This window comes from Hypomesus transpacificus, chromosome 3 (genome assembly GCF_021917145.1).
Source record: "Hypomesus transpacificus isolate Combined female chromosome 3, fHypTra1, whole genome shotgun sequence".
Taxonomy (NCBI): Eukaryota; Metazoa; Chordata; class Actinopteri; order Osmeriformes; family Osmeridae; genus Hypomesus; species Hypomesus transpacificus.
The window spans coordinates 14754348-14779945 of record NC_061062.1 but is presented as its reverse complement, the minus strand read 5'-3'; the positions used below and the strand labels follow the sequence as shown (position 1 = coordinate 14779945).

Here is a 25598-nt window from a genome sequence, read left to right as displayed (position 1 = left end):
CGCCAGCAGGGATCCAATCTGAGGGATCTGACAATCCCATTATGATCTGAGCTACACTGTGAGTTTGTGTGGGTGGGTGTGCACATGGTTAGACACACAGGAATGTGTTCACGCGCATGCCTGTGTGTGCGTGTGTTTAAAGGGAACTTGGGAATGTCTGGATGCTCGTAAACAGCTTGTCTGCAGTAGACTTATCAACCCCTTGATGAAGGTCTGATTCATGGTCATCCCCACAGGGGCCATGAGGGCCAAACCTGGGTCATGGCCAAACACTAAATCTTAGTGTGTTAGAGTGGCAGTATATTCCTTTTATATGCAGTTGGACCTTTTAACGCGCACACACACACACACTCATATGAACACACAGACATGGATGCAGTGGGCCCAGTGATCATGGGTCGGGATGATGCCAGACAGACGTGATGGACTGCAGAGCTCCTTCGGACAGACCTACACAATCATCTTGTTAGTCAGAGACTCGACTACAGAAATAACCAAATAACATTCCATTACAGATAACAGGCTCCCGGTCTAATTGCCTGTTTGAATACAAAAGAATACAAAAATAGCAGTACAAATTAGCGGAAAAATGTATGTGATCCTGCAGTATCTGAATGACAGTTGAGGATTATGCCATGCCAAAACTAATGTGTTCCTGTATACTGAGTGTACCCAGTTCTTTGGTGAACTAGCTTCCTGTCCGACACCTTTCCTCACCCCCATTATGCAGACGGAAGCTGTTAATTAGCTGCAGCTCACGTGAAACGACAAAGTATATTAATATTAATGAAGGTTTAATCGAGGTCGGTTTGGTCCCCATTGAGGCTTTCAACCTCTAAAATGGCTGATGTGCAACAGTGGGTGAGAAGACGATCACACCCCAGGTATGCCATTCTGTATTTGACCCCAGAGATGACAGCCACCTCCCATAATTCATCTGGGGATGTCACCTTCCTGACAGACAAACGGGCCCTGTGGGCTGTGTGTATGTGCCACCGCGTGCGTGTGTGCGTCAGCGTGAAGGTCAGATCCAACAGGATAATTAATGGAGCAGCTCTTTTTTGATCAAATTCAATCAAGCCACTGCACTGTGGGAGTCTACCTATCCATTAAGATATGTTGCCCAGTTTAATTTCAACACAATGTGGAAAAAATGAAAAAAGGGGGTCCGTTTTCCAATACTCGTCAAGAGAGTTTTGCTTCTAATCTATTCCTACATGACTGAGTGTAGTTAAACAATGATCACTCAATTCTCCTGTGGCCTGTCCTCAAACATAATTACAGAAGGAGGTGCAGTGCAGTGTTGGTCTGCTTAAAGCTGCTTGGCATAAATCATATGTATATATTCTCATGAGCAGTAGTCTCTTTGCTGAAGTTAAACATAATTTAGCAGTGTAACTATTATAACATCTGATGCAAATATCAAACTGCATTCACAAGCAGTCACCGAATAAATTCTATAATTTGCAGTAGCATAAATTAAATGGAGATCCTGCTCACGTCATGCAATAGACGCCATTTTGGCTCAAAAAAGGAACCTTATGAACCAGGATGACCACAACATAGGTGTTTAATGTAATTTACCTTAATCTCTTGTGTACTGGATTTACTGTTAATCTCGCATTCGATTAGGGACTGGGAAACCTAATCGAATGCGATAAGCATGTGTCTAACACAACCACGCATTTGAATTATTTTGAACTGGCAACATTGCAGTCTATCTACTACTCCCTGAAGGACCCACACACTCCCTCAGACCATGGTTGCTGTAGGAAGTAACGAAGCCGGTTTCAGTAAGTAAAATTATATTAATTAACGTTTGAAAACCTACTATCATGTGTTCAAAGCTATCTTTCAAAAGCCTGGATCATGAGTGATCTGTAAGCCAATGCACATCCCCCCAAGCACTCTGGTGCTTGCTTTGTCAGGAGATTAGCCTATTCGTTAGTTAGCAATTTTAGCTTGTCAGCTAGCAAGCTCAGCGGTACAGCAGAACACAGCTAAAGGAAATCGCTCTATGATAACTGGCCCAAGCGCAGATAATGGCCTTATACCCATGTTTTTTAAAGTACAATATTTTGATAGTCTTCTAGCTTGTCATATAGACGCATTCAATGTATTCGCATTTTGTTCACGGCTTGTCATTGAAACAAGCCGGATGTTGTGTCCCTGTGTTCATTGGATAGTCATCCCTTTTTGCCACGCAAAACGCTCTAATTGGCTAAAATTTGTGAGGCTAACTTTAGCAGTAGAGTCGGCGCAGGTGCAGGATTTTAACGAGTACGACAAACGGGACTTTAGACGTCATGCTGTTGTTCGTGACGCACAGCATTTGAGCACCTATCTCACTAGTAATCGCAGAGCGAGAGTGCAGCCTTACTTTGAATCGTAAACTATACTATTGCCGTGCTCTTCTCCCTTCAGCATTGCCTCACCCGTGGTTTCACCCTCATCACCAACGATCTGTTGTAAATAACTACGGATCATTCCCTCTCTTTTCTCCTTTTCCTCCCTCTTTTCTCTGCTGTGGGTGTAGTGCTGAGGATGGGGCTGCAGGCAGCCCTGCTGCTGTCACTTGTGTCCGCAGTGACTGCAGGAGGAGACTCCAAGGCTGTCACCACCACCCTCACCACCAAATGGACCTCCACACCAATGCTACTGGAGGCCAGGTACCTGAAGCTGTTCTAACGAAGCCCTGCTGAGGCACATGCAACCCTCTATCCTGGTCCAGCCTGGCTACCAGCTGCTTGTGGATGGTCTCATGTTCCTGAATGAAGTCAAGTGTAATATTCTAGAATACAGCCATGCAGGGTTCATCACAGTCACCTGTTTATGTGAACCCACTTAGGTGGGGTCAGGTGTGCCCTCTCTTGTCACCTACTGTTGACCCCCTATCCCCTCATTTCCCTTTACTTCCTACACTCCTCTCACTCTGCACCCCCCGCCCCCTCTATCTCTCTATCTCTCTCTGTCTCTCTCTCTTTCTCTCTCTCTCAGTGAGTTCTTGGCTGAAGAGAGCCAAGAAAAGTTCTGGGATTTCGTGGAAGCCAACCAGGACATTGAAGGGGAACATGACGGTAACACCAGAGTTCCATAACTGTCACCACTTTCAGGTTGAAGAGTAACCCAAGTAGACAGAACTCGGCTCTATTGCCGCGTAACCATAGCCACCCAGTGTCAGGATGCCCCCTTGCAAGCCTGGACGCGAAAGAGTCCCTCGGTCTCAGTTCACCACTCTTTAGGACTGAGTGTTGGACGGTGTTGATCTAAGATGGCCGTCTCTCCCTGTGAGCAGATACGGAACAGGCCTACTATGAGCTTATTGTGAAGAGAGCCGGCGCCGTGCTCAGCCCCGTCCAGGTCAACATGCTGAAGTTTGCCCTCTCCCTACGAGCCTACTCCTCCACAGTGAACTCTTTCCAACAGGTACAAGGACTCTTGTGTGTGTGTATTTTGGGTGTGTCAGTGTGTGTGTGTGTGTAACCCGCCTGTCTGCTGCGTGCTCCCGTAGATAGCGTCCAACGAGCCCCCGCCCGGCGGCTGCTCTGCGTTCTTCAGCGTCCACGGAGAGAAGGCGTGTGACGCGGCGGGCCTGGCCGCTCTGCTGGAGACTGCACCAGCACGGTACCCGCCCACGCCCCTCGCTCTCCTCCACACGCTCCATCCCACGGGCGCACTTTCACCCACCCAAGGCGCCCGTTTGCCCGCGAAGGAGCCGTCTGCTTTCATGTGAAAATCCAACCAAATCCTCCGTTCCCTCCTCTTCTTCCGTCTGTCTTTCCCTACAGTCCCAAGCCCTTCCTCTTCAAAGGCGACCACAAGTTCCCCGCGTCGAACCCCGAAGCTCCAGTGGTCATCCTGTACGCCGAGATTGGGAAACGAGAGTTCCCAAGCCTCCACCAGCTGATGCTGTCCAAGGCCAACAAAGGCCTGGTGACATACGTTCTCCGTCACTACCTGGCGGTGAGAACAGAAACACACACAGAAACAGACACACACAGAAACACACACACTTTGCCCAGTAGTATCGACACAGACTTTTCAACTGCATGTTCACACACTGGGTCCCTTCTCGCTCCCTCCCAGTCTCCTAGCAACCGCAGAGTCTATCTGTCAGGGTATGGTGTGGAGCTAGCCATCAAAAACCAGGAATATAAAGCCAAGGACGACACTCAGGTCCAAGGTACACACTTACACACGCACACACACACACACACACACACACACACAGACAGACATATACTGTACATTGATAGCCACCCTTTTATGTAAGTCTAAACTAATGATCCTGGTGATGTGTGACTGGCTGCTGTGTTTCCAGGAGCCGAGGTGAATGCTACAGTGTTTGGAGAGAACGACCCCGTGGACGAGGTCCAGGGGTTCCTGTTTGGAAAACTCAAGTGAGCCACCTGGCACCCTCCCCTCCGTAGATACGCTCTGAAACAACGATCCAAACAAACACGGAGACCGACGACGCCTTATTTTGTCTTTGGTCTTCTGTTTTTCCCCTCCCTCCTTCCTTACACCCCCCCCCCCCCCCCCCCCCCCCCCCCTCTCTTCTTCCAGAACCCTGTACCCAGAGCTGAAGGAACAGCTGAAAGAGCTGAGAAAGCACCTGGTGGAGAGCACCAATGAGATGGCTCCGCTCAAGGTCTGGCAGATGCAAGGTGGGCCCCTCCCCCAGCTTTCCGTAAACGCCGACACAGCGTGTTTTTCGGCATCCTCCCATCATTTAAGCTCAAATGGGAGCATATTAGCGCTGTCTCTTGGAGATTCTGTGAGTGGAGAGTGCAGGGCTGGGTTCCAGCTGGAGGGCGAGAGACGCAGCGTGAGGAAGAGCAGTGGCAGACTGGCCAGTGGGAGTCTGTCTGTCTGACTGGAACTCCTCTGGGTCTCATTAGCCGTGTGTGTTGACACGGAGGGAGACCCCTAGGGGCCGAGAAGTGTCGCTGCAGCCCCCCCACACTGACGACGCAGCGCGCCAACAGCAAACAAAGATTTATTCATGTCTCCCCCCTCCCTCCCTCTTGTTCCCTCTCGCTTTCTCCCACCATCGCTCTCTCTCTCACACTAAATGTTTCTCCCCCCCCTCTATCTCTCCATCGCCCCTCTTCTTCCTCCCCTCCCCCCTCCCCCCTCCCCTCTCCTCCCTCCATGTCAGATCTCAGTTTCCAGACAGCAGCTCGTATCCTGGCAGCTCCCCCCTCAGAAGCTCTTCATGTCATGAGAGACCTGAGTCAGAATTTTCCCACTAAAGCCAGGTACCGAGGATACACGCACACACACATATGTACACACACACATATGTCCATACACACACACACATATATGTACATACACACACACACACACAAACTAATGGTGAGGTCTGTCCCGTTCCCCTCAGGTCCATCACCCACACAGCGGTTAACTCTGAGATTCGCAGAGAGATGGGGGAAAACCAGAAGGTAGGAGTCCAGCCTTCTCACCCACCCAGCCTGCTGTCACACGGAGGGGGGGGGGGGGGAACATATCTGCAAAACATGTCTTTCTCTCGAGACCAAGTCCCCTTGTTTTTTCCTGTTATCTCCCTCTTTTCATTTCCCTCTCTTCATTTCTCTCGTTCGTCTGTTTGGGGGTGTTATCAGAGATGGTAGTTGTTTTGGAGCAGCTTTAGGAGCGTGTTGAGACTGGAGCGTGAGAGGAAAGGCCCGGCTAACAGCAGTCCCCACAGTGTGACGCTCAGCCCAAATCCAATATAACCGCACACACAGAACGGAGAATAGATTGTGTAATTACGTCCTACGACCGCGTCGCTTGTCTCTCTGCTGCTGCCTCTGAGAAATAACGATACACCAGAATCATTTTCTCTCTCTTTCCCCCCCCCCCCCACTCCATTTCTTTCTTTTTTCCTTTTTGAAATTTTCTTTCCCCCCCTCATCCTTTTGTGATGAATTGTAAACAACATCTGGAATGAAAAGAAATCTTGTTTCAATATTTTCTTTCTGGCCCCGCTCTGCTAATGGAATGAGCAATCACTCTTTTGTTGACGCTCTTTCCCTCCTTCCCTCCACCTCTCCCCCGTCTCTCTCTCTCTCTCTCTCTCTCTCTCTCTCCAATCGGAGCCGTCAGAGCATGCGTTATCTTGGTGTACAGGCGGGAACGAGCAGCGAAAATGTTCTAATTACAGAGTTGTCGAATCAGGCCGCGTTTTAGTTGTTTCAGCACTGGGAGCTGATTATTGATTGAGACGCAAAACACACACACACCGACAGGCCCACTTTTAGTAGGAGGCACAATATTTGTGTTAATCATGTCTGTGTGTAATTGCAGGGTCTGAAGTATGATTAATCTGATGACTTTGTCTTTCTGTAATGAGATTTGACTGTGCCAAATGACTTTGAAAACACACACACACAAACGCGCGTTATAATGAGATTTGCTTACTGGGAGTGTGATGATTTGTTTAGACAGACTAGCAGAGCGGGGCTTGTTGTTAAACATTACCCCATTGTGGCGTTGTTTGACTTTGTCCACAATCCTTTAGTGAAACTGCAGATTGGGGTGTGTGCTCTGTGTGCTGATGCTGGCCCTGCTCCCCATGGGCACTCTGTCTCTCAGTTCTTTAAAGGGACTTTGGGACTGCAGCCTGGAGAATCGGCCTTCTTCATCAACGGCCTCCACATCGACCTGGACACACAGGACATCTTCAGGTATGCTTGAACACAAACACACACACACATAACAGCCGGCCTCGCACATAAATAACTCGGCGATCAATACTCACATTCGCAATTCGCACTCATTGACCCGTAGAGAGAACCCGTCCTCAGGTACACACACCAACAGACACGCAGTCACTCAGGATGTGGTGTTGTGTGTCGTCTGGTCCCCCCAGTGTGTTTGAGGTGCTGCGTAGCGAGGCCCGGGTGATGGAGGGGCTCCGCTCGCTGCACATAGACACGCCCTACATCCACGACATCCTCCGGCTCAACGTCCAGCCCTCCGACTCTGACTACGCCGTGGACATCCGCAGCCCTGCCATCAACGTAAGACACACACGCACACACACACACGCACACACACACACGCACACACGCGCTCAGACGGTTATGCTGCCATCAGTGTACAACACAGACACACACTCTCTGCTGACTCTATGGCGGACACATCCATGCCCTCAGCAAATGACTTGGTTGTGCTGTCTCCATCGCCCTCACTCTTTCTCTCTCTCTGTCCCCATCTCTCTCTCTCTCTCTGTCCCCATCTCTCTCTCTCTCTCTCTCTAATCCTCAGTGGATTAATAATCTGGAGATAGACGGCAGATACAGCTCATGGCCGTACAACGTCCAAGAGCTTCTCAGACCCACCTTCCCTGGAGTCATCAGGCAGATCCGCAAGAACTTCCACAACCTGGTGAGCCTCTGCCCCTCTCTCCTGGTGGCCCTGCTCGGACACACCCAAATGGCAAAGGACACTCCTTAATGTGTGTGTGGGTGTGTTTTAGGTTATCATCTTAGACCCAACCCACGAGAACTCTGCTGAACTCCTGAGTGTTGCCGAGATGTTCTACAGCAACAACATCCCTCTCAGGTGTGTGTGTGTGCTTGTACGCCTATATGGAGGACCTTTTTGTGTGTATGTATATGTGTGTAACCTCACTGCGTGTGTGTGTGTTGCAGGATAGGCCTGGTGTTTGTGGTGTCTGACGGGGACGACATCGACGGCATGCAGGACCCGGGCGTGGCCGTGCTCCGGGCCTTCAACTACATCACTGACGAGGTGGACAACCAGAGCGCCTTTGACGCCATCATATCTGTAAGTCCACCAATCAGAACCAACCACCTATTTGCTACTGACTCGTGACTGACACACTAACTCCATAGACACACTACACTTGACATTATATTTTCTATAGTGATATGAATGTAGTAGTGAAATGAGTTGGTTGTCCCTGTGTTGTATTAATGTCTACTGTAGTGATATTTGTGTGTCATGTTCTAACTTGAAGCTGTGTTCCAGCTGTAGATGTAGAGATATGTATGTGTCATGTTCTAACTTGAAGCTGTGTTCCTGCTATAGATGTAGTGATATGTATGTGTCATGTTCTAACTTGAAGCCGTGTTCCTGCTGTAGATGTTTAACCGCGTGCCCAGCGGGGGCCGCCTGGCGGTGGGGGACGTGGTGAAGGTGCTGGAGAAGAGGTTCCCCTACGTGGAGGTCAGCAGCATCCTGGGAGCCGACTCCAGCTACGACACCAACAGGAAGGTGAGGCACGGCACCACACAACCGCCACGTCGGACTCACGTGATCCGACTCGCACCGAGGTGTCTGTGTTGTGGCTGTGGAGGAAGGGCTAGCACGGAGAAAGAGCTAGTATGGAGGAAGAGCTAGCATGGAGGAAGGGCTAGCATGGAGGAAGAGCTAGCATGGAGGAAGAGCTAGCATGGAGGAAGAGCTAGCATGGAGGAAGAGCTAGCATGGAGGAAGAGCTAGCATGGAGGAAGGGCTAGCACGGAGGAAGAGCTAGTATGGAGGAAGGGCTAGCATGGAGGAAGAGCTAGCACGGAGAAAGGGCTAGCACGGAGGAAGGGCTAGTATGGAGGAAGGGCTAGCACGGAGGAAGAGCTAGCACGGAGGAAGAGCTAGCATGGAGGAAGAGCTAGCATGGAGGAAGGGCTAGCACGGAGGAAGAGCTAGCATGGCGGTGATGTTTTTTTTTCTTCCCAGGAGGCACGTGGTTACTACCAGCAGACGGGGGTGGGGCCGTTGCCCGTGGTGATGTACAACGGGATGCCCTACCAACGGGAACAGCTGGACCCTGATGAGCTGGAGACGGTTACCATGCACAAGATCTTGGAGACCACCTCGTTCTACCAGAGAGCTGTCTACCTGGTGAGTTCTACACACACACACACACACACCTTTTACCAGAGAGCTGTCAACCTGGTAGCTTGTACACACGCACACACATACATACACACCCCTTTCTTCTAGGGAGTTCTTTGCGCGTAGGTACAAACAGATCCCCTGTGTCCATGCCTGTTCCCAGGGTGAGCTGGCCAGTGACCATGACGTGGTAGACTTCATCATGAACCAGGCCAACGTGGTCCCCCGCATCAACTCCAGAGTCCTCTCCACCAGCAGGACATACCTGGACCTGTCTGACACCAGTGAGCTCACACACACACACACAGTCTCTTTCACACACACAACACACACACATTTTGCTCCCGTGTCATCTTTGGAACATGTCTACTAGCTTTACAGACAACGCCAACACACGCAGTCACACGCCCTGGTGTGTATCTCTCTCTCTCTCTCCATAGATAACCACTTTGTGGATGCCTACGCCCGTTTCCTGTTCCTGGACACCAAAGAGAAGAGCACGGCCGTGGCTAACAGCATGAACTACATGACCAAGAAAGGTAGACAGAGAGACGGCAGGATTAGAGGCATTCTTGGCACCGTCTCGTGATCAGAGGGGTTTTTGGCAGCAGAATGCTTCTGATCTGTGAGACTCTGGGGGATGTTAGTTGGGGGGGATTATGTTTTAATACCGTTCTCCTTCCCTCTGAATCCTTCCCTCTCTTTCCTTCCTTCTCTCGGTCTCTTCCTCCCTTTTGTTCCCGTGTGTCAGGGATGGCGCATACCACTGGACATGGTAATTCCTCCTTCCTTCCTTCCCTCTCCCTCTCGTTCTACACAGTTTTCATTCAATTATTGTGATGATAATTACGATTATTTTGATTTCTACCCCTGTCCTGCTTTCTTTTCTTGGTGTTGTTTTTTCTTTTTCTTTCTGTGCGTCTCATTGGTTCCCTCTCTCTCCTCCGTCCATCTGAGTGGAAGTAGCTTACTGTATTCTGCTTATACGCGTAGCATTACATAAACGAGCTCTCATCAAAAGGCCATCATGTCCAGCAAGCTGCATTCCCTACTTACAGTCCTAGTGAAGGTTTGTTCGCTCTGGTGCAGTTTACGTTCCACGTGTCCACCCGAACAAAGCCCTGTCACGTTCAGAGGTGTTGATTGGTCGGCTTCGCTGACGCAATACAGGAAGGAGACTCTTCTTCTCTCCCTCCCGTCGTTCCTCACTTGTCACCTGATTTCTTGATTCAGAGTTTTTTTACAATTCTTGATGGTGTTGAGAGTTTTCCAGTCTTCTGACCCCACCTCCTCCCCCTCGCTCTCTGGTTGGTTAGATGATGGCTACATCCGTCCAGTCACGTTCTGGGTGGTGGGAGACTTTGACCAGCCGTCTGGACGCCTGCTCCTATACGACGCCATCCGACACATGGTACTCCCCGAGCACTCGCATTGGTCAAGACCTTCCATTGAAAACAAGAACATACAAAACAGATTGCTCGATTAGTCTGCTCTTCTTGCCTCAAATTAGATTCAGCAGAGAGATATCTAAGTCACACATTGTTGTATTTAACATGGAAAATGACCATCCCCCCGCTTCGCCACACCCTCCCCTCCGTCAGAAAACCAGTAACAGTGTCCGCCTGGGCATGATCAACAACCCGTCGGAGAGCCCGTCCAGCGAGGGCAGCCGCGTGGCGCGGGCCATGTGGGCCACCATGCAGACCCAGACCGCCAACAACGCCAAGAACTTCATCACCAAGCTGACCAAGGAGGAGACGGCCGCAGCGCTGGAGAGCGGCGCCCACGTGACGGACTTCGCCGTGGGGGTGAGCAAGCGCAGCACGACACGCCCCTCGGGTCGACTCCCAGATGGTCGCCGTGACGACCGTCCACTGGATCTTAGTGTGGCGTTATTACTGGTCCAGTCCGGCTCGTCCCTTTGACTCTTTCATGGCTCCCTTTCATCGCTCTCTCTCTGTTTAGGGAATGGATGTGCCGTTGTTTCAAAGTGTGTATGAGGGCCCTAAATTGGACTTCCTGCTATCCCACGCTGCCTACTGTCGAGACGTGCTCAAACTTAAGAAGGGCCAGAGGGCGGTCATCAGCAACGGAAGGGTGAGCCTATTCGCTCGCTCGCACGCACGCACGCACACACCTTCAGCCTTTTGGTAAATCCTAAACTCCACCTCTCACCTTGCTTGCAGATCATTGGTCCACTGGATGACGAGGAGGTCTTTAACCAGGATGACTTCCTCCTATTGGAGAGCATCATTCTTAAGACATCTGGAGAGCGAATCAAGGACAAAGTCGAGCAGTTTGGGGTGGAGGAAGACAGGTAATGGTGGTCAATCAACTTCTTATTTTATATATATATATTTATGTATATATATATTATTTTTAACCTGTCAATTATTTGAATGTAATATTATTAATATTAATATATTATATTATTTAATATTCAAATATTCCAAGTCCAAACAACACATTTCCTGTTTAGGAAAGTCATGTTTTGGTAAGATATTCTTTAAATGTGTTATAGCTGTTTTAGTTACATTTACCAAATTCTGGGCATGATCACCAGATTTACCAAAGGGCTGAAGGTGTGTGTGTGTAGTTCCCTCAGTTTACAAACAGGTGTCTATGTGCTTGCTTGTGTGTGTGTGTCTGTGTTAGGGCCAGTGACTTGGTGATGAAGGTGGATTCCCTGCTGTCATCCCAGCCCAAAGGAGAAGCCAGGATGGATCATTCCTTCTCAGACGACCGCTACAGGTACAACACCAAACTACCCATGATGCTTTACCTTTCAAACCTGAAACCCTGAGGCCTAGAATAGATAACACATAGACCTGAGGTTGAGGAGGACCATTAGCAGCAAATCAGGAGCCTCATCATACTCATCACTTCCTGTTTGTGATGTATCAATGGTTGTTTCCCTGCAGTGCTGTGAAGATCCGGCCCAAGGAAGGGGAGGTATACTTTGACATTGTAGCCGTGGTTGACCCAGTTACCCGGGAGGCCCAGAAACTTGCTCCTCTCCTATTGGTGAGTTGAACGCTACCTTTTTGGGGGGTTGGTTGGGTCAGATTCAATCGAGGTCAATGAAGCGTTCTCTCAGTACCACCTGGCAACAGGAAGCTTTTCCTTAGTAAAGGATCTTCTTTTCTTGCTTAACCATCCCTTCTCTCTGTTCCTGCCTCCCAGGTGTTGACGCAGCTGGTGAACATCAACCTGCGTGTCTTCATGAACTGTCAGTCCAAGCTCTCAGACCTGCCACTCAAAAGGTGAACACACCCCCTCACTACATCTGGCCGTCCACTTAACCCGTGTCCATCCACCCATCCCTTTAACATTGTTGAATATTGTGTTATTCACAACACAACCATTATTAATATGAATGTTGCCTTCAGGCACATTACAGTAAATGATGTCAAAAGTTGCATTATCTTGTCATTATTTAACACCCTAAATTAGCATTATAGATTTGTTTGAATAATTAATATACATGTTCCATCTTTCAAATTGGAGACCTGTCTGATATGGAGAAGTGCTTCTTCTTCTCCAGTTTCTACCGCTACGTGCTGGAGCCTGAGGTGGTGTTCCAGGCGGACGGCAGCCTGTCTCCAGGGCCCATGGCCAGGTTCCTGGACATGCCCCACGACCCCCTCTTCACCCTCAACATCAACACCCCCGAGAGCTGGATGGTGGAGGCCGTCAGGACACGCTACGACCTGGACAACATCTACCTGGAGGAGGTGTGTGTGTGTGTGTGACCCCTACCTGCTGTGGTTGGTTGGTGTGTGTGTGTGTGTTTGTGCAGGTTTGTCAGAACGTGGGTCTAAACCCTGTGTGTGTGTGTGTTGCAGGTGGAGAACATGGTGGCAGCAGAGTACGAGTTGGAGCACCTGCTCCTGGAGGGGCACTGTTTCGACGTGAGCACGGGCCAGCCCCCGCGCGGCCTGCAGTTCACCCTGGGGACCGCCTCCAATCCCGTCATCATGGACACCATCGTCATGGCTAACCTGGTCGGTGACATCCCCCCCCCTTCCTCTGACCGCCTGACCAATGACCTTTGACCCCTGCTCAGGCCTGAAAGTGAGGCTGTTGAGGGGACCCTGAGCAGGTGTGAATGGGAACTCTCTCTCTCTCTCTGCAGGGTTACTTCCAGCTGAAGGCCAACCCTGGGGCCTGGGTCCTCAAGCTGAGGAAAGGGCGCTCCGATGAAATCTACAAGATCTACAGGTGAGAAGGTCCCTTCCCTCCATCGGCTCCTTCCTCCATTCCTCCATCCCATTTATCCATCCCTCCCTCTATCCATCCATCTCATCAGCAATGGAGCTTTGAAATTTTTACCCTCCCCTTTATTTCTTTGTCACACTTTCTGTCTCTCTCTTTCTGCCTCATTCACACACAACCCCCACACACACACACACACACACACACACACACACAGTCACGAAGGCACAGACTCCCAGGCCGACTCGGACGACCTCATCGTGGTACTAAACAACTTCAAGAGCAGGATCATCAAAGTGAAGGTAAGCTGTGATCGGCTGGAGAGATATAGCTCCGTAAGGGATGATGGCGTCTGGAGGATAAAGCTGACAACATCCTCCTTGAAGTCAACCAGTGTGGGAGAGAAAGAGAGAGGAAGACAGAGAGGGGGGAGACACAGACAGAGAGAGAGAGAGAGAGAGAGAGAGAGAGAGAGAGAGAGAGAGAGAGAGAGAGAGAGAGAGCAGCTGTTGCCTTTGTCCTCTGGTGAAGTTCAGACATCCTTTTCAGAGCCGTCCATGATGAACTGTTTGATGGACAGGTAGACAGATGTTGTGTCTGTGTGTGTGTGTGTGTGTGTGTCCAGGTCCAGAAGAAGCCAGAGATGCTGAACGAGGAGCTGCTGAGCGACGGGTCCCAGGAGAGCGACTCAGGCTTCTGGGAGTCCCTCACCAGGTAGGGCTGCAGCTCCACTCCTCATCAGCCCTCCATCTGGCCCTCGGCCTCCCACCACTCTGGCTCTCTGGCTCTCTCTCCTATTCTTTATGTTTGTTTGTCTACCGTCCCCTCCATCCAGTCATCCCTCCATCTGCTCGTCTGTTTATCCATCTGGCCATCCTCTGCACCTGCTTTCCGTTCCCAAAGCTTCCTCAAAATGTAGTCTTTGTGGATGGCTGTACTGGTCTCTCCATCTCTTTCTCTCTCTGGTGTCTTCATCTTTTCTCCCGCCGCTCCCTCTTTTCCCGTCCGTCTCTGTCTGCCAGCTTTTTGTTTTCGTGTCAAACCGGTTTTGTTTGTGTTGAAATCCTTGTTTCAACTCGAGACGGGAAGGTGTCAACAGTGAGGGTTGTAGAAGGCAGTGTGTGTGTGTGTGTGTGTGTGTGTGTGTGTGTGTCTGGCTGGCTGGCGGGCCTGGATGAGTACACGGACAGTAGATGTAGTGAAGTGGGACTGGAACACTCCCCAGAAGACACAGTTTATGCCTCCGGGTATGAAGAGAGATCCAAAGAACATTGTGCCTGTCTGAGAAATGACATCCCACTCAGACAGTAACATAAAAGTCTATCATCCCTATCTCTAACCTCGTGGTTTTTTGTCCTTCTCTTTCTCCCTCTACCGGTCTCTCTTCCTTTCCCCCTCCTGCGTCTCTCCCTGCCTCTCTTCCTTTCCCCCTCCTGCCTCTCTCCCTGCCTCTCTTCCTTTCTCCCTCCTGCCTCTCTCCCTGCCTCTCTTCCTTTCTCCCTCCTGCCTCTCTCCCTGCCTGTCCTCCTTTCTCCCTCCTGCCTCTCCCTGTTTCTCTTCCTTTCTCCCTCCTGCCTCTCTCCCTGCCTCTCTTCCTTTCTCCCTCCTGCCTCTCTGCCTCTCTCTCTACCTCTCAGGGGGTTCACAGGTGGGTTGAAGACAGAAGAGTCCAAGCCGGAGAAGGATGATGTCATCAACATCTTCTCGTTGGCGTCGGGACACCTGTACGAAAGGTTCCTGAGGTAAGCACGCGTGTGTGTTTTGTTCATGAAGATTTGCTGACATGTTCACAGAGGCTGACATAATTTCCCTTTCTCAGGATCATGATGCTGTCTGTGTTAAAGAACACCAAAACTCCTGTCAAGTTCTGGTTCCTGAAGAACTACCTGTCCCCTGCGTTTAAGGTACACACTGACACACACTCTCCCCAACCCCCACTCTATCTTTTCATAATAGTCATTACCGGAAGATGGGAAGTCCACATACAGTATGTGCTCATTCTATACCTCTGTGTGTGTGTGTGTGTCCTGGTCCCCTGCAGGAGTTCATCCCTCACATGGCTGAGCAGTATGGCTTCCAGTATGAGCTGGTTCAGTACAAGTGGCCGCGCTGGCTCCACCAGCAGACTGAGAAGCAGAGGATCATCTGGGGCTACAAGATCCTCTTCCTGGATGTGCTCTTCCCCCTCGCCGTGGACAAGTTCTTGTTTGTGGACGCCGACCAGGTCTCTCTCTCTCACACACACACACACACACACACACACACACACACACACACACACACACATGTAGAGACATACACAAACACCTCTTCTTTCAGGTGGCTGGTATCTTGTCTGTACCGACAAGCAGACTCTCGTGTCTGCTTGCTTGTCTGAAGGCTCTACTGACCCCCCCTCCCCTCACTAGATTGTGCGCACGGACCTGAAGGAGCTGAGGGACTTTGACCTGGAGGGGGCGCCCTACGGCTACACCCCCTTCTGTGAGAGCAGGAGAGAGATGGACGGCTACCGCTTCTGGAAGTCGGGCTACTGGGCCAGCCACCTGGCCGGACGCAAGTACCACATCAGGTACGGACCGGACTGGTACCACATTACTGCACAACCGGACGATTAGAACAGTAGTAGAAGACTGGTTTGGACAATTAGAAGATTAGTACCGAACATGACTGATTACGGCAATTAGAGCATTAGTGCAGCAACGGACTTGTTAGGACAATTGGAACATTAGTGAAGAGCTAATTAGGACCAGTAGAATACTGGTAAGGACTGTGTGTGTTGTCCTGCATGGTTGTCAGGTTCCATCATCCAAACATAATTGGCTGACATCCTCGACCTCTCCTCCCCCCCTCCCCCTCCACAGTGCTCTGTATGTGGTGGACTTGAAGAAGTTCCGTAAGATAGCAGCAGGAGACCGTCTCCGAGGGCAGTATCAGGGGCTCAGCCAGGACCCCAACAGCCTGTCCAACCTCGACCAGGTCTGTGTGTGTGTATGAATGTGCTATGCTCGTTCTGTATGCTTCGCACATGCACCTAACCCCCCCCCCCCCCCTCCCCCCCATTGTGTGTTCAGGATCTGCCCAACAACATGATCCACCAGGTGCCTATCAAGTCTCTGCCCCAGGAGTGGCTGTGGTGTGAGACCTGGTGTGACGACTCGTCCAAGAAGAAGGCCAAGACTATAGACCTGGTACGCTGTGTGTATTTGTGTGTGTGGGTGTATCTGTGTGTGTGTGTGTATCTCTGTTTGGGTGTGTGTATGTCTGGGTGTGGGTGTGTCTGTGTTTTGGACATTCGTGATTTGAAGTCTTTGCTGACAATGTTTTTAGCTTGTAGCTAGTCATTTGTGTCTAGTAGAGAGAAAAATAGATGAGAGAGGGATATTGTGTCCGGGGAGTGTGTGTGTGTGTTGTTGATGGCCCCTGTCCGTGTGCAGTGTAACAACCCCAGGACCAAGGAGCCTAAGCTGCAGGCAGCGGTGCGCATCGTAGCAGAGTGGAGCGACCTGGACCAGGAAATCAAACGACTGCAGACCAGAATACAGGAGAGAGCAGCAAGCAGCCCGACAGCACCGCAGGACCACACAGGTACACACACACACACACACACACACACACACAGGTACACACACACACACAGGTACACAAACACACACAGGTACACACACACACACAGGTACAGACACACACACACACACACACACACAGGTACACACACACACACACGGGTACACACACACACACACCATTTGATCATCCTTTGAGGGCAGAATGTTCCAGGTACACCCCAATCCCATAATCTAAACAATTAATTAGACTGTGTATGTATATACATATTCATACATTACGATAATCATCGCTCTCTCTACCTCCCCCCTCTGTTAATCCCCCCTTCCCTGCCTCCCTCTCTCTCCCTCTCTCTCCCTCTCTCTCCCTCTCTCTCCCTCTCTCTCCCTCTCTCCCTCTCCCTCTCTCTCTCTCTCTCTCTCCCTCTCTCTCCCTCTCTCTCCCTCTCTCTCTCTCTCCCTCCCTCTCTCTCTCTCCCTCTCTCTCTCCCTCTCTCTCCGTCCTCCTCAGACCCTCATACTGAGCTGTGAGGCTGCCTGCAGCAGTGAGGAGGGAGGAAGAGACTCTGTTTAAAGAGTCCGCTGTGCGAAGAGACTCCTCTCCCCCTGGACCTTAAGACTCGCCCGGCCGCCCAGCGAAGCTCGCTAAAACATCCCCCCCCCGCCCTCTTCCTGTTTCTCTTTATTCTGTTCTTCTTACTTGGTGTGGTTAGGTAGGGGCCGGGCTAACGAGAAAGGGGTGGTTGGTGTCGTGTGTGTATGCGTCTTCCCGCGGGTATGTGGATGAAAGAGAGTGTGTGTATTGGTGTGCAGTCAGTTTGTTTAATAAATCACGATTAAGAGATATTTTCCTCGCCGATACCCCCCCCCCCCCCATTTCTCCTGTCGAATCATGTTTGCACTGATTGGAAACTGCATCAGGCTGTGCAGTGGAAAGGGAACACCAGAGAGATGTCTCCATGAACACCGCCTGGTTCAAAACAAACGCTTGTGGGAAGCGGGGCCAGAGCCCATTCCATTTAGATTCAGCACATCCTATAATGTGTCATGACTGAAAATAAACGATACCTTTTTGACCGTTTTTGGCTTCCAACTTTCACATGACTAGATCGAGGTGGACCCGAGCACATATGAAGTCAGTGGTACAAGGTTTGTGCCGTAGTTGTGCTGAGAATGGGGCCCGCATGTGTTAGCTCATGTGTCAGACGAGGGCAGTCTGTTCCATGAGACGAGCTCTCACTGCACAGTGCAACAACTCAGGGATAGATTTTCTAGGGCCATGGTGGGGAAACTGTCTTTAGGATAGCTACTGTATCTCATGTATGAATTCATGTTTTGGGGAAAGATTGACGTAGATTATGACATGCAGGTCATAAGTAAGGCTGTTGACGTCACTACAGGCATTTTAAAGAGGGAAGCAAACAGCATCATGATTTCCCAACACCCAATTATTTTTCAGAATCTGAATGTTTTGTAGTAGACTGTTAATTTGTATGGCCTTACTCTGTTCACTGCTAAATTGGACTTGATTGAATACTTTATTTGTTGAGGTGATTGTGGGTTGTTCACTAATCTGTAGATCCTTATGTGAAACCTTTGCTAGAATGTTCTCCCTTTCCCCAGGGTCAGGTTAGGTTTTCACTGCTGCGGGTGGGAGGGGCTCCAGGGTCAGACTTGCTCATCACCAAGCACTGCTGTTTCTGTTTCTCTTTGATTCGCTAGATGTTCATTGTTGGAAATCAATACTTTTTAATAAAACAAATACCCAGCATGGGTAGTTTAGTAATGACATGTTTTTGTGGTCTTCTCTTCACTCTTTTATCCCAAGCAAAGTACCAAAAGAACACATGTCCACACAGGGTTCCTGCAAGTTTCAGTAAGTCCAATTTAAGACCTTTTTAAGACCATAAAGATTGAAATTTAAGACCATGGCATTACCAAAAAAAATATTCAAATCAAAGAAATACTGAAGAAAAAATTATTCAATGAATTCAGTCATTGAAAAAGCATTAATTTAATTTACGGATGAGGCGATTCACAATTATTATTTTTTTGTAAGCATATATTGAATCGCAATTCATAGAAATCCTTCAAACTTTCACTTATTTTGTATGATTAGAAGGCAGAGTATTGTTTTATAACTTGGCATTAGCACAAACAAAACATACGTTGTCCTTTGGCATTTAGTAGTGTCATAAGGGCAATTACACAGTCTGGTAGAAAGTAACTTTGCAGGAAACCTCGGTGGGTAAGCGTGTGTACCATCGAGTCTACTGCCAAACACGATACCCCTGGTTCAAATTTTGCTCAAACCAATTGATCATTAATTCAATGATATCAGATAATGTGTTATAAGCTTGTAATATGTGCTGTCATGTCATGGGCATCCCTACCAAATGTGTTACTTCCTGTATGGAAACAAGTTCATGTTAGTTTTTTTCTCCTGTCTACTCAACACCCCAAGGTACAGACCAAAGAGACTGGCTTCCCTGGCTATTCTGTAGAGCAGTGGTTCTCAACCCTGGTCCTCAAGTACCCTCTGTCCTGCATGTATTAGATATTTACTTGTTCAAACACACCTGATTCAAATGTATGGGTCGTTATCTTGTTATGCTGAAGCCTGTTAACGACCATTCATTTGAATCAGGTGTGTTGGAACAAGAAAATGTCTAAAACATGCAGGACAGGGGGTACTTGAGGACCAGGGTTGAGAACCACTGCTGTAGAGCACCGCTGGAACATGAACAACACAGACACATCGCCTTGCACCTCGGCTAAGACTAATGCGTCGCCAAGTGATCGCACTCAAAGGCATGCCTTCTCGTTGGAAGGATTCAGAATTTTATTGTGATCCATTTGAAAAAAGGTTTTACAAAAAGTAACATTCAAATTTTACACAAATTCGTTTAAAAAAATCAATTACAATAAAGGTTTTTGATACAACAGAATCAGTTAACTAAGAAGATGGCTTCTATAGACAATGTGAAAATAAGATAATATACATGAACATGGATGCTACATACACAGACAGACGAGAAAGAAGTTTACGATAATAAAAAAAAAATAAACAGGAAAAAAAAAATGGCATGATTGTTTCCTTTCGACTGAATAGTGACAAGCAAGCACAGGAATCTCATACAAGTGTCAGTACCCCCACCCTCCCACACAGCGACGGGCAAGGCAGCCATCTTCAAGGTGTTAAGCCATTTGGAATGTTCCGATTCTCATTGCACGTTCTATCGGGTTCCTGTGCACGTCTCCCTTGTTCTTCTCGTAGCGGCCGTGGTCGATATGATGATTCAGCCGTACAGACAGGACCGTGTGAACCTCTGAATCTCAGAGGCACACCCTCTTTTGAGCCTGCTACAGGCCTTCAGACATGACAAGTCGAGACAGAGAAGTCAATGCAATGTGAATGAATATACAGGGAATACATGAAAATGTGGAAACGGGGAAAAAAAGAAAGGAAACAAAAGTATAATAATTCAATGAAGACACGTTTAACATGGTCAAGCATCACCGTGTGCTCGTATGGACAGAAGACCAGACATTCTGCTCAGCTAACCGGGCTAACAGGTCCTGTACTAGCTCCCCCAGACCTGGGACCAGCTTGCTTCTCCATGGAACCCTATACTGGAGGAACACCAACAACTGACTGTGGATCAGTCTCTGTCGGGGCAACTTCAGGCACCGCTGCCTCAACAAGATCCTTTACCTGAAGAGGCCTGACATCACACCCATATGACACTAGGCAGGTAGAGGTCACATCCTGTCATGACAGGCTAGAACAGGCCCATGGCACACCTGTTACTGGAGTCTTGGTGCGTTAGGTCGGGTGCCATGCCGTGCTACTTCAGCTGGAAGGGTTGTCGAATCTATCACCCCTAAAATCAATGCCTTTTCTACTTTCATTACATGGGCACCCTCTACAGGCCTGGTGGGCCGCTTGCTTTCTTCTGTTTCGAACCCCCGCCATAGTCATCGTTTGTCCAATGTTTTCTATCCCATACCAATTATCCGCAAAGCTTAAAAACACACACATGCATCTCCAGCATTTTATATAACAGTATAATACAAAATAAGGCATTTCTTTGTGTTGAGTATTCATGTCCTGGTGTGTTTTTGTCTATGCGTGCGTACGTGTATATTTTCGCACGTGTATATCGCAACCACATTTTTGCTCCGTCTATAAAAAGACTGCAAAACATAAAGTCATCATGATAACTCTTAAAATATATATATTTGTCATATATATTTACGTATATATTCATATGTAAAAAAAACTGAGGGGGGAGGGAAAAAAGCCCAGAGGTTCCTGTGATAGGCCAGTTTATAAACCACACCCTCATTCCATGACCTCACCAGGGGCCACAGTGACCAGCTGCAAAGGTATCTCCTGGTTGCCGAGGAGCTCGTGAGTGGTGGCGCCCGATTGGAGGATGAGCGTCGTTCCGTCGGCGGTGATGATGGTGTCGCTGGGGGGTGGGGACGAGGAGGCGGACACGCCGCCCTTTTTGTTCTGGTGAGTCTTTATGTGCTTTGCCAGGTGATCGCTCCGCATGAACCTCTTGGAGCACTCGGTGCACACAAACTTCTTCTCACCTGGTGGTGGGAACAGCACGCAGGAAGAATGAGGGAGAGCGTACGGAAGGAAAGGAACTAGACAGACACTAGTCAGCCTCATGCGGAGCAGCATTGCCCCCTGTCCACGTTCTAAAGGCACGTTCTAAAGGCACGTTCTGGAGGCATGTTCTAAAGGCACGTTCTAAAGCACGTTCTAAAGGCACGTTCTAAAGGCACGTTCTGAAGGAATGTTCTAAAGGCACGTTAAAGGCATGTTCTGGAGGGATGTTCTAAAGGCACATTCTAAAGGCACGTTCTAAAGGCACGTTCTAAAGGCACGTTCTAAAGACACGTTCTAAAGGCATGTTTGAGAGAGTGAAAGACGGAGGTGCGGTTCCTACCCGTGTGCGTTCTCCGGTGTCTCTGCAGTTCGTCGCTCCTGGTGAACCTCTTGCCGCAGAACATCCAGTTGCAGACGAAGGGCCTCTCCCCGCTGTGCCAGCGCAGGTGGGCCCGCAGGTGGGACGTCTTCCCGTACACCTTCCCACAGCCCAGGATGTGGCAGATGTGCTGCTTCTTCTTCCCCAGACTCGAACCCCTGAGAAAGAAACGGAGAACGTTCGTTTTCCTTCTTTTACTTATGAAGGCACGGGGCCACCCATGCATGAGCCCCTTTTCATGCCAAGATTTAAGGATATGTTAAGCATGCGTGAGCGTGTTTTGGGTGACACCCACCTCCCCCCGGCTTCTTTGCAGTTCGGGCAAGTGCACGCCACTCTCCTCAGCCTCTTCCCCTCCCCACTGGGCATGTCCATGTCTTCGTCGCCCATTTGGACGCGCAGGTTGGATAGGTCGTTGGGATTGAGGGTGGAGTCTCCGCTTAGCTGCCACTCCTCCGAGTCGGGCTCCTCCTTGATCTGGATGTCTGAGAAAACAAAGAAGAAGAAACGTTCACGCGGGTCCCACTCGACAACAAAAGAAGGGAAGGGTGCGAGGGTGTGTGTTGGTTCCTTACCGGCCGGACTGCCCGCCTCATCTCCCTGCGTGTACTGCACCCCCGCCTGCCCCACAGAGTTGACGGTCACCGTCTGAAGGTTAGGCAGACTGACCTGCCCCCCCTGGCCCATGGGGAGGGTCTGGACGGGGGCTAAGGTCAGCTGTTGCCCTTGGCCCTGGGGCAGCTGGAGACCCTGGAGGCTCTGAACCCCTTGGACCTGGAGCAGAGCCGGAGATTAGAGCGTTACAGACACAAAGATTAACAAGGCACCAAAACACTGGAGCCCTACGTAGGAGGACACACACACACTCTTACCTGGAAAGTCTGCCACTGTATCTGGCCTGAGGCGGTGACTGTTTGGGCCTGGATAAGGAAGGTTCCAGGGTTGACCAGCTGTACGCTCTGCATAGTCTGCCCACCTGCCTGGGATAAGTCCTGCCCCTGGCTGTCCCCCGAGAGCTGGAGGATGGACTGGGATAAAGGCGAGGAATTGTAGGTGGAGACCTGGTTTTAATCCAGAAATGTCACGATACAAAACACGATGCATGCATTTTAAATGTCGCTAATAGGATGAAACTGTACTCATGTTAATATTGGGCTAAGTGTACGGACAGAACCACCTGAAATCACAAGATGGCCTACTACTGTACTGTTGACTTGGCTGACCTGGACGTGTTGCAGGTGGTTGTGGGAGTTGTAGTTCTCTGAAGACGAGGGGTCTGAGACTCCGGCCGACACAGCTGTCGCCTGGGTCAGGACCCCCGTCCCGTCGATGGTCTCTGGGAGCTGCGAGGAGGAGGTTGTTGGCACGTAGAGCTCTTGGTGAGCGTCACTAACTGAGACCAGTGATTGTTTGGCCCCGCCGTCTTGTCCATGGCTGTCTAGTGATTGGCCACCCATGATCAGCTGCCCATCAGCCGTCACCCCGGTGACACCCGTGGCTATAGGAACCGTCTGAGCGCCAGTCAGCCCTAGCGACTCAAGGTCCACACTGTTTATGGGAACAAATGTTATGTTGCTGGGCAAACCGACAGGGACCCCTCCACTATAGCCCTGGATGGACTGCACGTGGCCCGCCTGTGTTAATAGGTCTGTGGTCGTCGTTGTGGCAACGCTGATTCCGAGGTTGCCTTGACTACCGTCAGAAATGAGCTGAATCTGTCCCGTGCCGTCGTCCAGTCCCTGCGTAGAGAATCCTGCCAATGTTCCATCAGCATTCTGGATCTGAGGGATGACCTGGTGGGGGGAGGAAAGTTCAGATCAGGAGCAATTCATGAATGTAAACATCTGTGTGTGTGTGTGTTTATTTGAAATGTATTGTTTGGAGGATAACCCCTTGAGATGCAGCATCTCGTTTTCGAGGGGATCCTCAAAAGTGTGTGTTTCCATACCTGATACTGGATGCCGGACAAGCCGTTGGCCGAGGCCTCGTTCCCAGATGCAGTGACGTAGATGGGTTGATTGGACATATTCCCAAGGGGTAGCACATACTGGCCGTTGGACGTGACAATTCCCGAGTTAGAAATGTGGACAATTCCCTGGTCCTCCTTTATTGTAGAGACTGGAGTGAGAACCTCCCACTGGTCTGAACCCGTTAACTGGATGGCTGACATGTCTGTGGTCTGAGAGACATCATAGGAGGGATGAGTGTCAAGGGACAGCAATCTAGCAAAGATAACATAGCACACTAAAGGCCGTATTGGAAACAATAGATTCACATTTATGACTACTAAATGACCATATTTCTCACTTGACTACAATACATATCTGTTTAAAGATATGTACAATGGGCAGTGTTTATAAAACTCAATTCCCTGTTCTCGTGAGATATTGCTATCCATAGCTTTATGGTCCCCTAGTTCAACAAAAAGAGATTATGTAAACAAGTTAAACCGGATAGACAATATTGCTGATGAAAAGCCATATCAGCGTCTGCTAGTCACTGCCTGGCTACAAGCCGCCAGGCTGACACTTGATCCCATGACAAGTATATTTAAAGAGATGCAACGAACTATAAAATGTTTAAGTAATTAAGACATTATGTTTGACTAATTATTTAGCATTATGTGTATAAACTAGGGTCGCCATGATGATTTGACTTCAAGATCTCAACCAGCACTCATTCAAGTGGGGGGAGGGGGCACTAGCAATCGACAACTAAGAGATTAGAATTCGGTTAAAATTCAGTATATCTTTAGAATGTAAAAAGCATCCCCCAGACCTAGGTATACTGGCTACAAAAGCCAACCTAAGTGACTGACTGAAGCTAGTGTCCTACCCACTATGGGCGGGTTTTAGAGGGGTAAAGTGGGTGGCCGTTATTACGGGGAACACAGGAAGTGTACTGCTTTTCCCCCATGCATCAAAATTTAAAACGTGTGAACTTCATGCTAGCAAAAACATTCTGCAATCGTGGGTACAAAACAACGAAGGACGTGCAAATATGCCGGATACCTGATTTTCCGCTCCGCCGCCGTGTTGCAGAAACTCGCTTTGACTGCTGTCCACGTCCGCGGACGCCATTTCTCCTTGTTTCAAAGGCTGCTCTGGCGCTAGCAGAGAGAAGGGGAAACTGATCAAAACTCTGAAAATCCTAACACTTAACGGCCAGAAAAAGCTAAAAACTATCAAAAAACTTCAGCCCTCGACGAGATGACTGCAAAACGTAACTTTGCAATGGAGATTCAACGAGGATTTCGACTCAAATTTAATGTTTACTTTGTCAGCTCTTGCTAGTTGGCTTGCTAGTACTCGTAGCTCGCTAACCCAACAAGCTAGCTAATGGTAGCTAGCTGGCTAGCTAGCACATAGCTCCAGTAAAAGATTAAAAAGACGTAGCTTGCTTTGCTAACGGTTGCTCAAACTCACCGGTAGGTTGTATGCTTCGATGGGCTAAATGTTACGTACGAGTCATAGCGTGAATGGTAATAATTGGAAGATTATGTGGTCAACTAAACTCCGAACATGATTATTTTATCAAAGGCGGGCTAGTGTTGATCGGTGAATTCGGGTCGAGTTTTTTTCTATTTTGATTGACGGTGCGGGAAACACAAAAAGGTGGGGCTAACAAGCTCGATCGTCAAATTTGCATCACATTACAGGAAGTCCCGCCGTTCTTCTCTAAAGCGATTGGTTACCTACTGGCACATTCGCGTCGTCTGTGGCCAGCTAAAACGTCAATGTATTTAATAGTTTAAACGTTTCCTGTTTGTTGTCGGGACACGAGCCCACAAATATTTGGAAATATGACGTGATGTGAGCTAGCCGTAGAAAGAAAATCATCTCATTCGGTACTCAATACCAAGCTACAGGCAAATCGGATATATTTTCTAGAAGATTATAGTAATTTCAGCATTTTAAAAACGGTCCGTATTTCAATGTAATCCTGAACT

At 49.2% G+C, this 25598-nt stretch overlaps 2 protein-coding genes across 3 annotated transcripts; one reads left to right on the top strand and one right to left on the bottom strand.

Moving 5' to 3' along the window:
• The first annotated feature begins 1724 nt into the window (after window positions 1–1724).
• Window positions 1725–18437, top strand: uggt1 (UDP-glucose glycoprotein glucosyltransferase 1). Its single transcript, XM_047016259.1, has 40 exons — window positions 1725–1793; window positions 2537–2669; window positions 2998–3077; window positions 3296–3426; window positions 3512–3624; window positions 3789–3963; window positions 4087–4183; window positions 4322–4400; window positions 4567–4667; window positions 5162–5261; window positions 5387–5447; window positions 6601–6692; window positions 6878–7028; window positions 7276–7395; window positions 7487–7572; window positions 7662–7797; window positions 8116–8247; window positions 8710–8874; window positions 9032–9152; window positions 9309–9407; window positions 10185–10279; window positions 10470–10676; window positions 10834–10965; window positions 11055–11185; window positions 11524–11619; window positions 11790–11892; window positions 12052–12131; window positions 12413–12602; window positions 12714–12872; window positions 13004–13089; window positions 13301–13385; window positions 13709–13797; window positions 14721–14825; window positions 14903–14987; window positions 15125–15307; window positions 15492–15652; window positions 15945–16059; window positions 16155–16271; window positions 16518–16668; window positions 17158–18437. Exons 1-40 carry the CDS (start codon window positions 1760–1762, stop codon window positions 17175–17177), a joined length of 4596 nt encoding a protein of 1531 aa, XP_046872215.1. The 5' UTR covers window positions 1725–1759; the 3' UTR covers window positions 17178–18437.
• A 1027-nt stretch (window positions 18438–19464) lies between these two features.
• On the bottom strand, window positions 19465–25500 carry LOC124484679 (transcription factor Sp3-like). Of its 2 annotated transcripts, none has more exons than XM_047045712.1 (9): window positions 25075–25500; window positions 24661–24758; window positions 23598–23828; window positions 22873–23442; window positions 22522–22710; window positions 22225–22423; window positions 21945–22134; window positions 21611–21807; window positions 19465–21248 (listed from the first exon to the last, which is right to left on the bottom strand). In XM_047045712.1, exons 2-9 carry the CDS (start codon window positions 24727–24729, stop codon window positions 20992–20994), a joined length of 1902 nt encoding a protein of 633 aa, XP_046901668.1. In that variant the 5' UTR covers window positions 24730–24758; window positions 25075–25500; the 3' UTR covers window positions 19465–20991. The 2 variants fall into 2 exon arrangements, with proteins under 2 accessions (XP_046901668.1, XP_046901677.1); XM_047045721.1 differs by having other exon boundaries at window positions 22522–22677; window positions 25075–25499.
• Between the last annotated feature and the right edge of the window lie 98 nt (window positions 25501–25598).

What these genes read in the sequence shown, in the direction of transcription:
- uggt1 (XM_047016259.1), top strand. Translation starts at nt 1,760, where the DNA reads ATGGTTGCTGTAGGAAGTAACGAAGCCGGTTTCA. An exon ending in CATTGAAGGGGAACATGACG is followed by an intron (nt 3,078 to 3,295) that starts GTAACACCAGAG and finishes CCCTGTGAGCAG; the next exon opens with ATACGGAACAGGCCTACTAT. An exon ending in GGACGCAAGTACCACATCAG is followed by an intron (nt 15,653 to 15,944) that starts GTACGGACCGGA and finishes CCCCCTCCACAG; the next exon opens with TGCTCTGTATGTGGTGGACT.
- LOC124484679 (XM_047045712.1), bottom strand. Translation starts at nt 24,729, where the DNA reads ATGGCGTCCGCGGACGTGGACAGCAGTCAAAGCGAGTTTCTGCAACAC. An exon ending in TGAGGCGGGCAGTCCGGCCG is followed by an intron (nt 22,135 to 22,224) that starts GTAAGGAACCAA and finishes TTGTTTTCTCAG; the next exon opens with ACATCCAGATCAAGGAGGAG. An exon ending in TGCAAAGAAGCCGGGGGGAG is followed by an intron (nt 21,808 to 21,944) that starts GTGGGTGTCACC and finishes TTTCTTTCTCAG; the next exon opens with GGGTTCGAGTCTGGGGAAGA.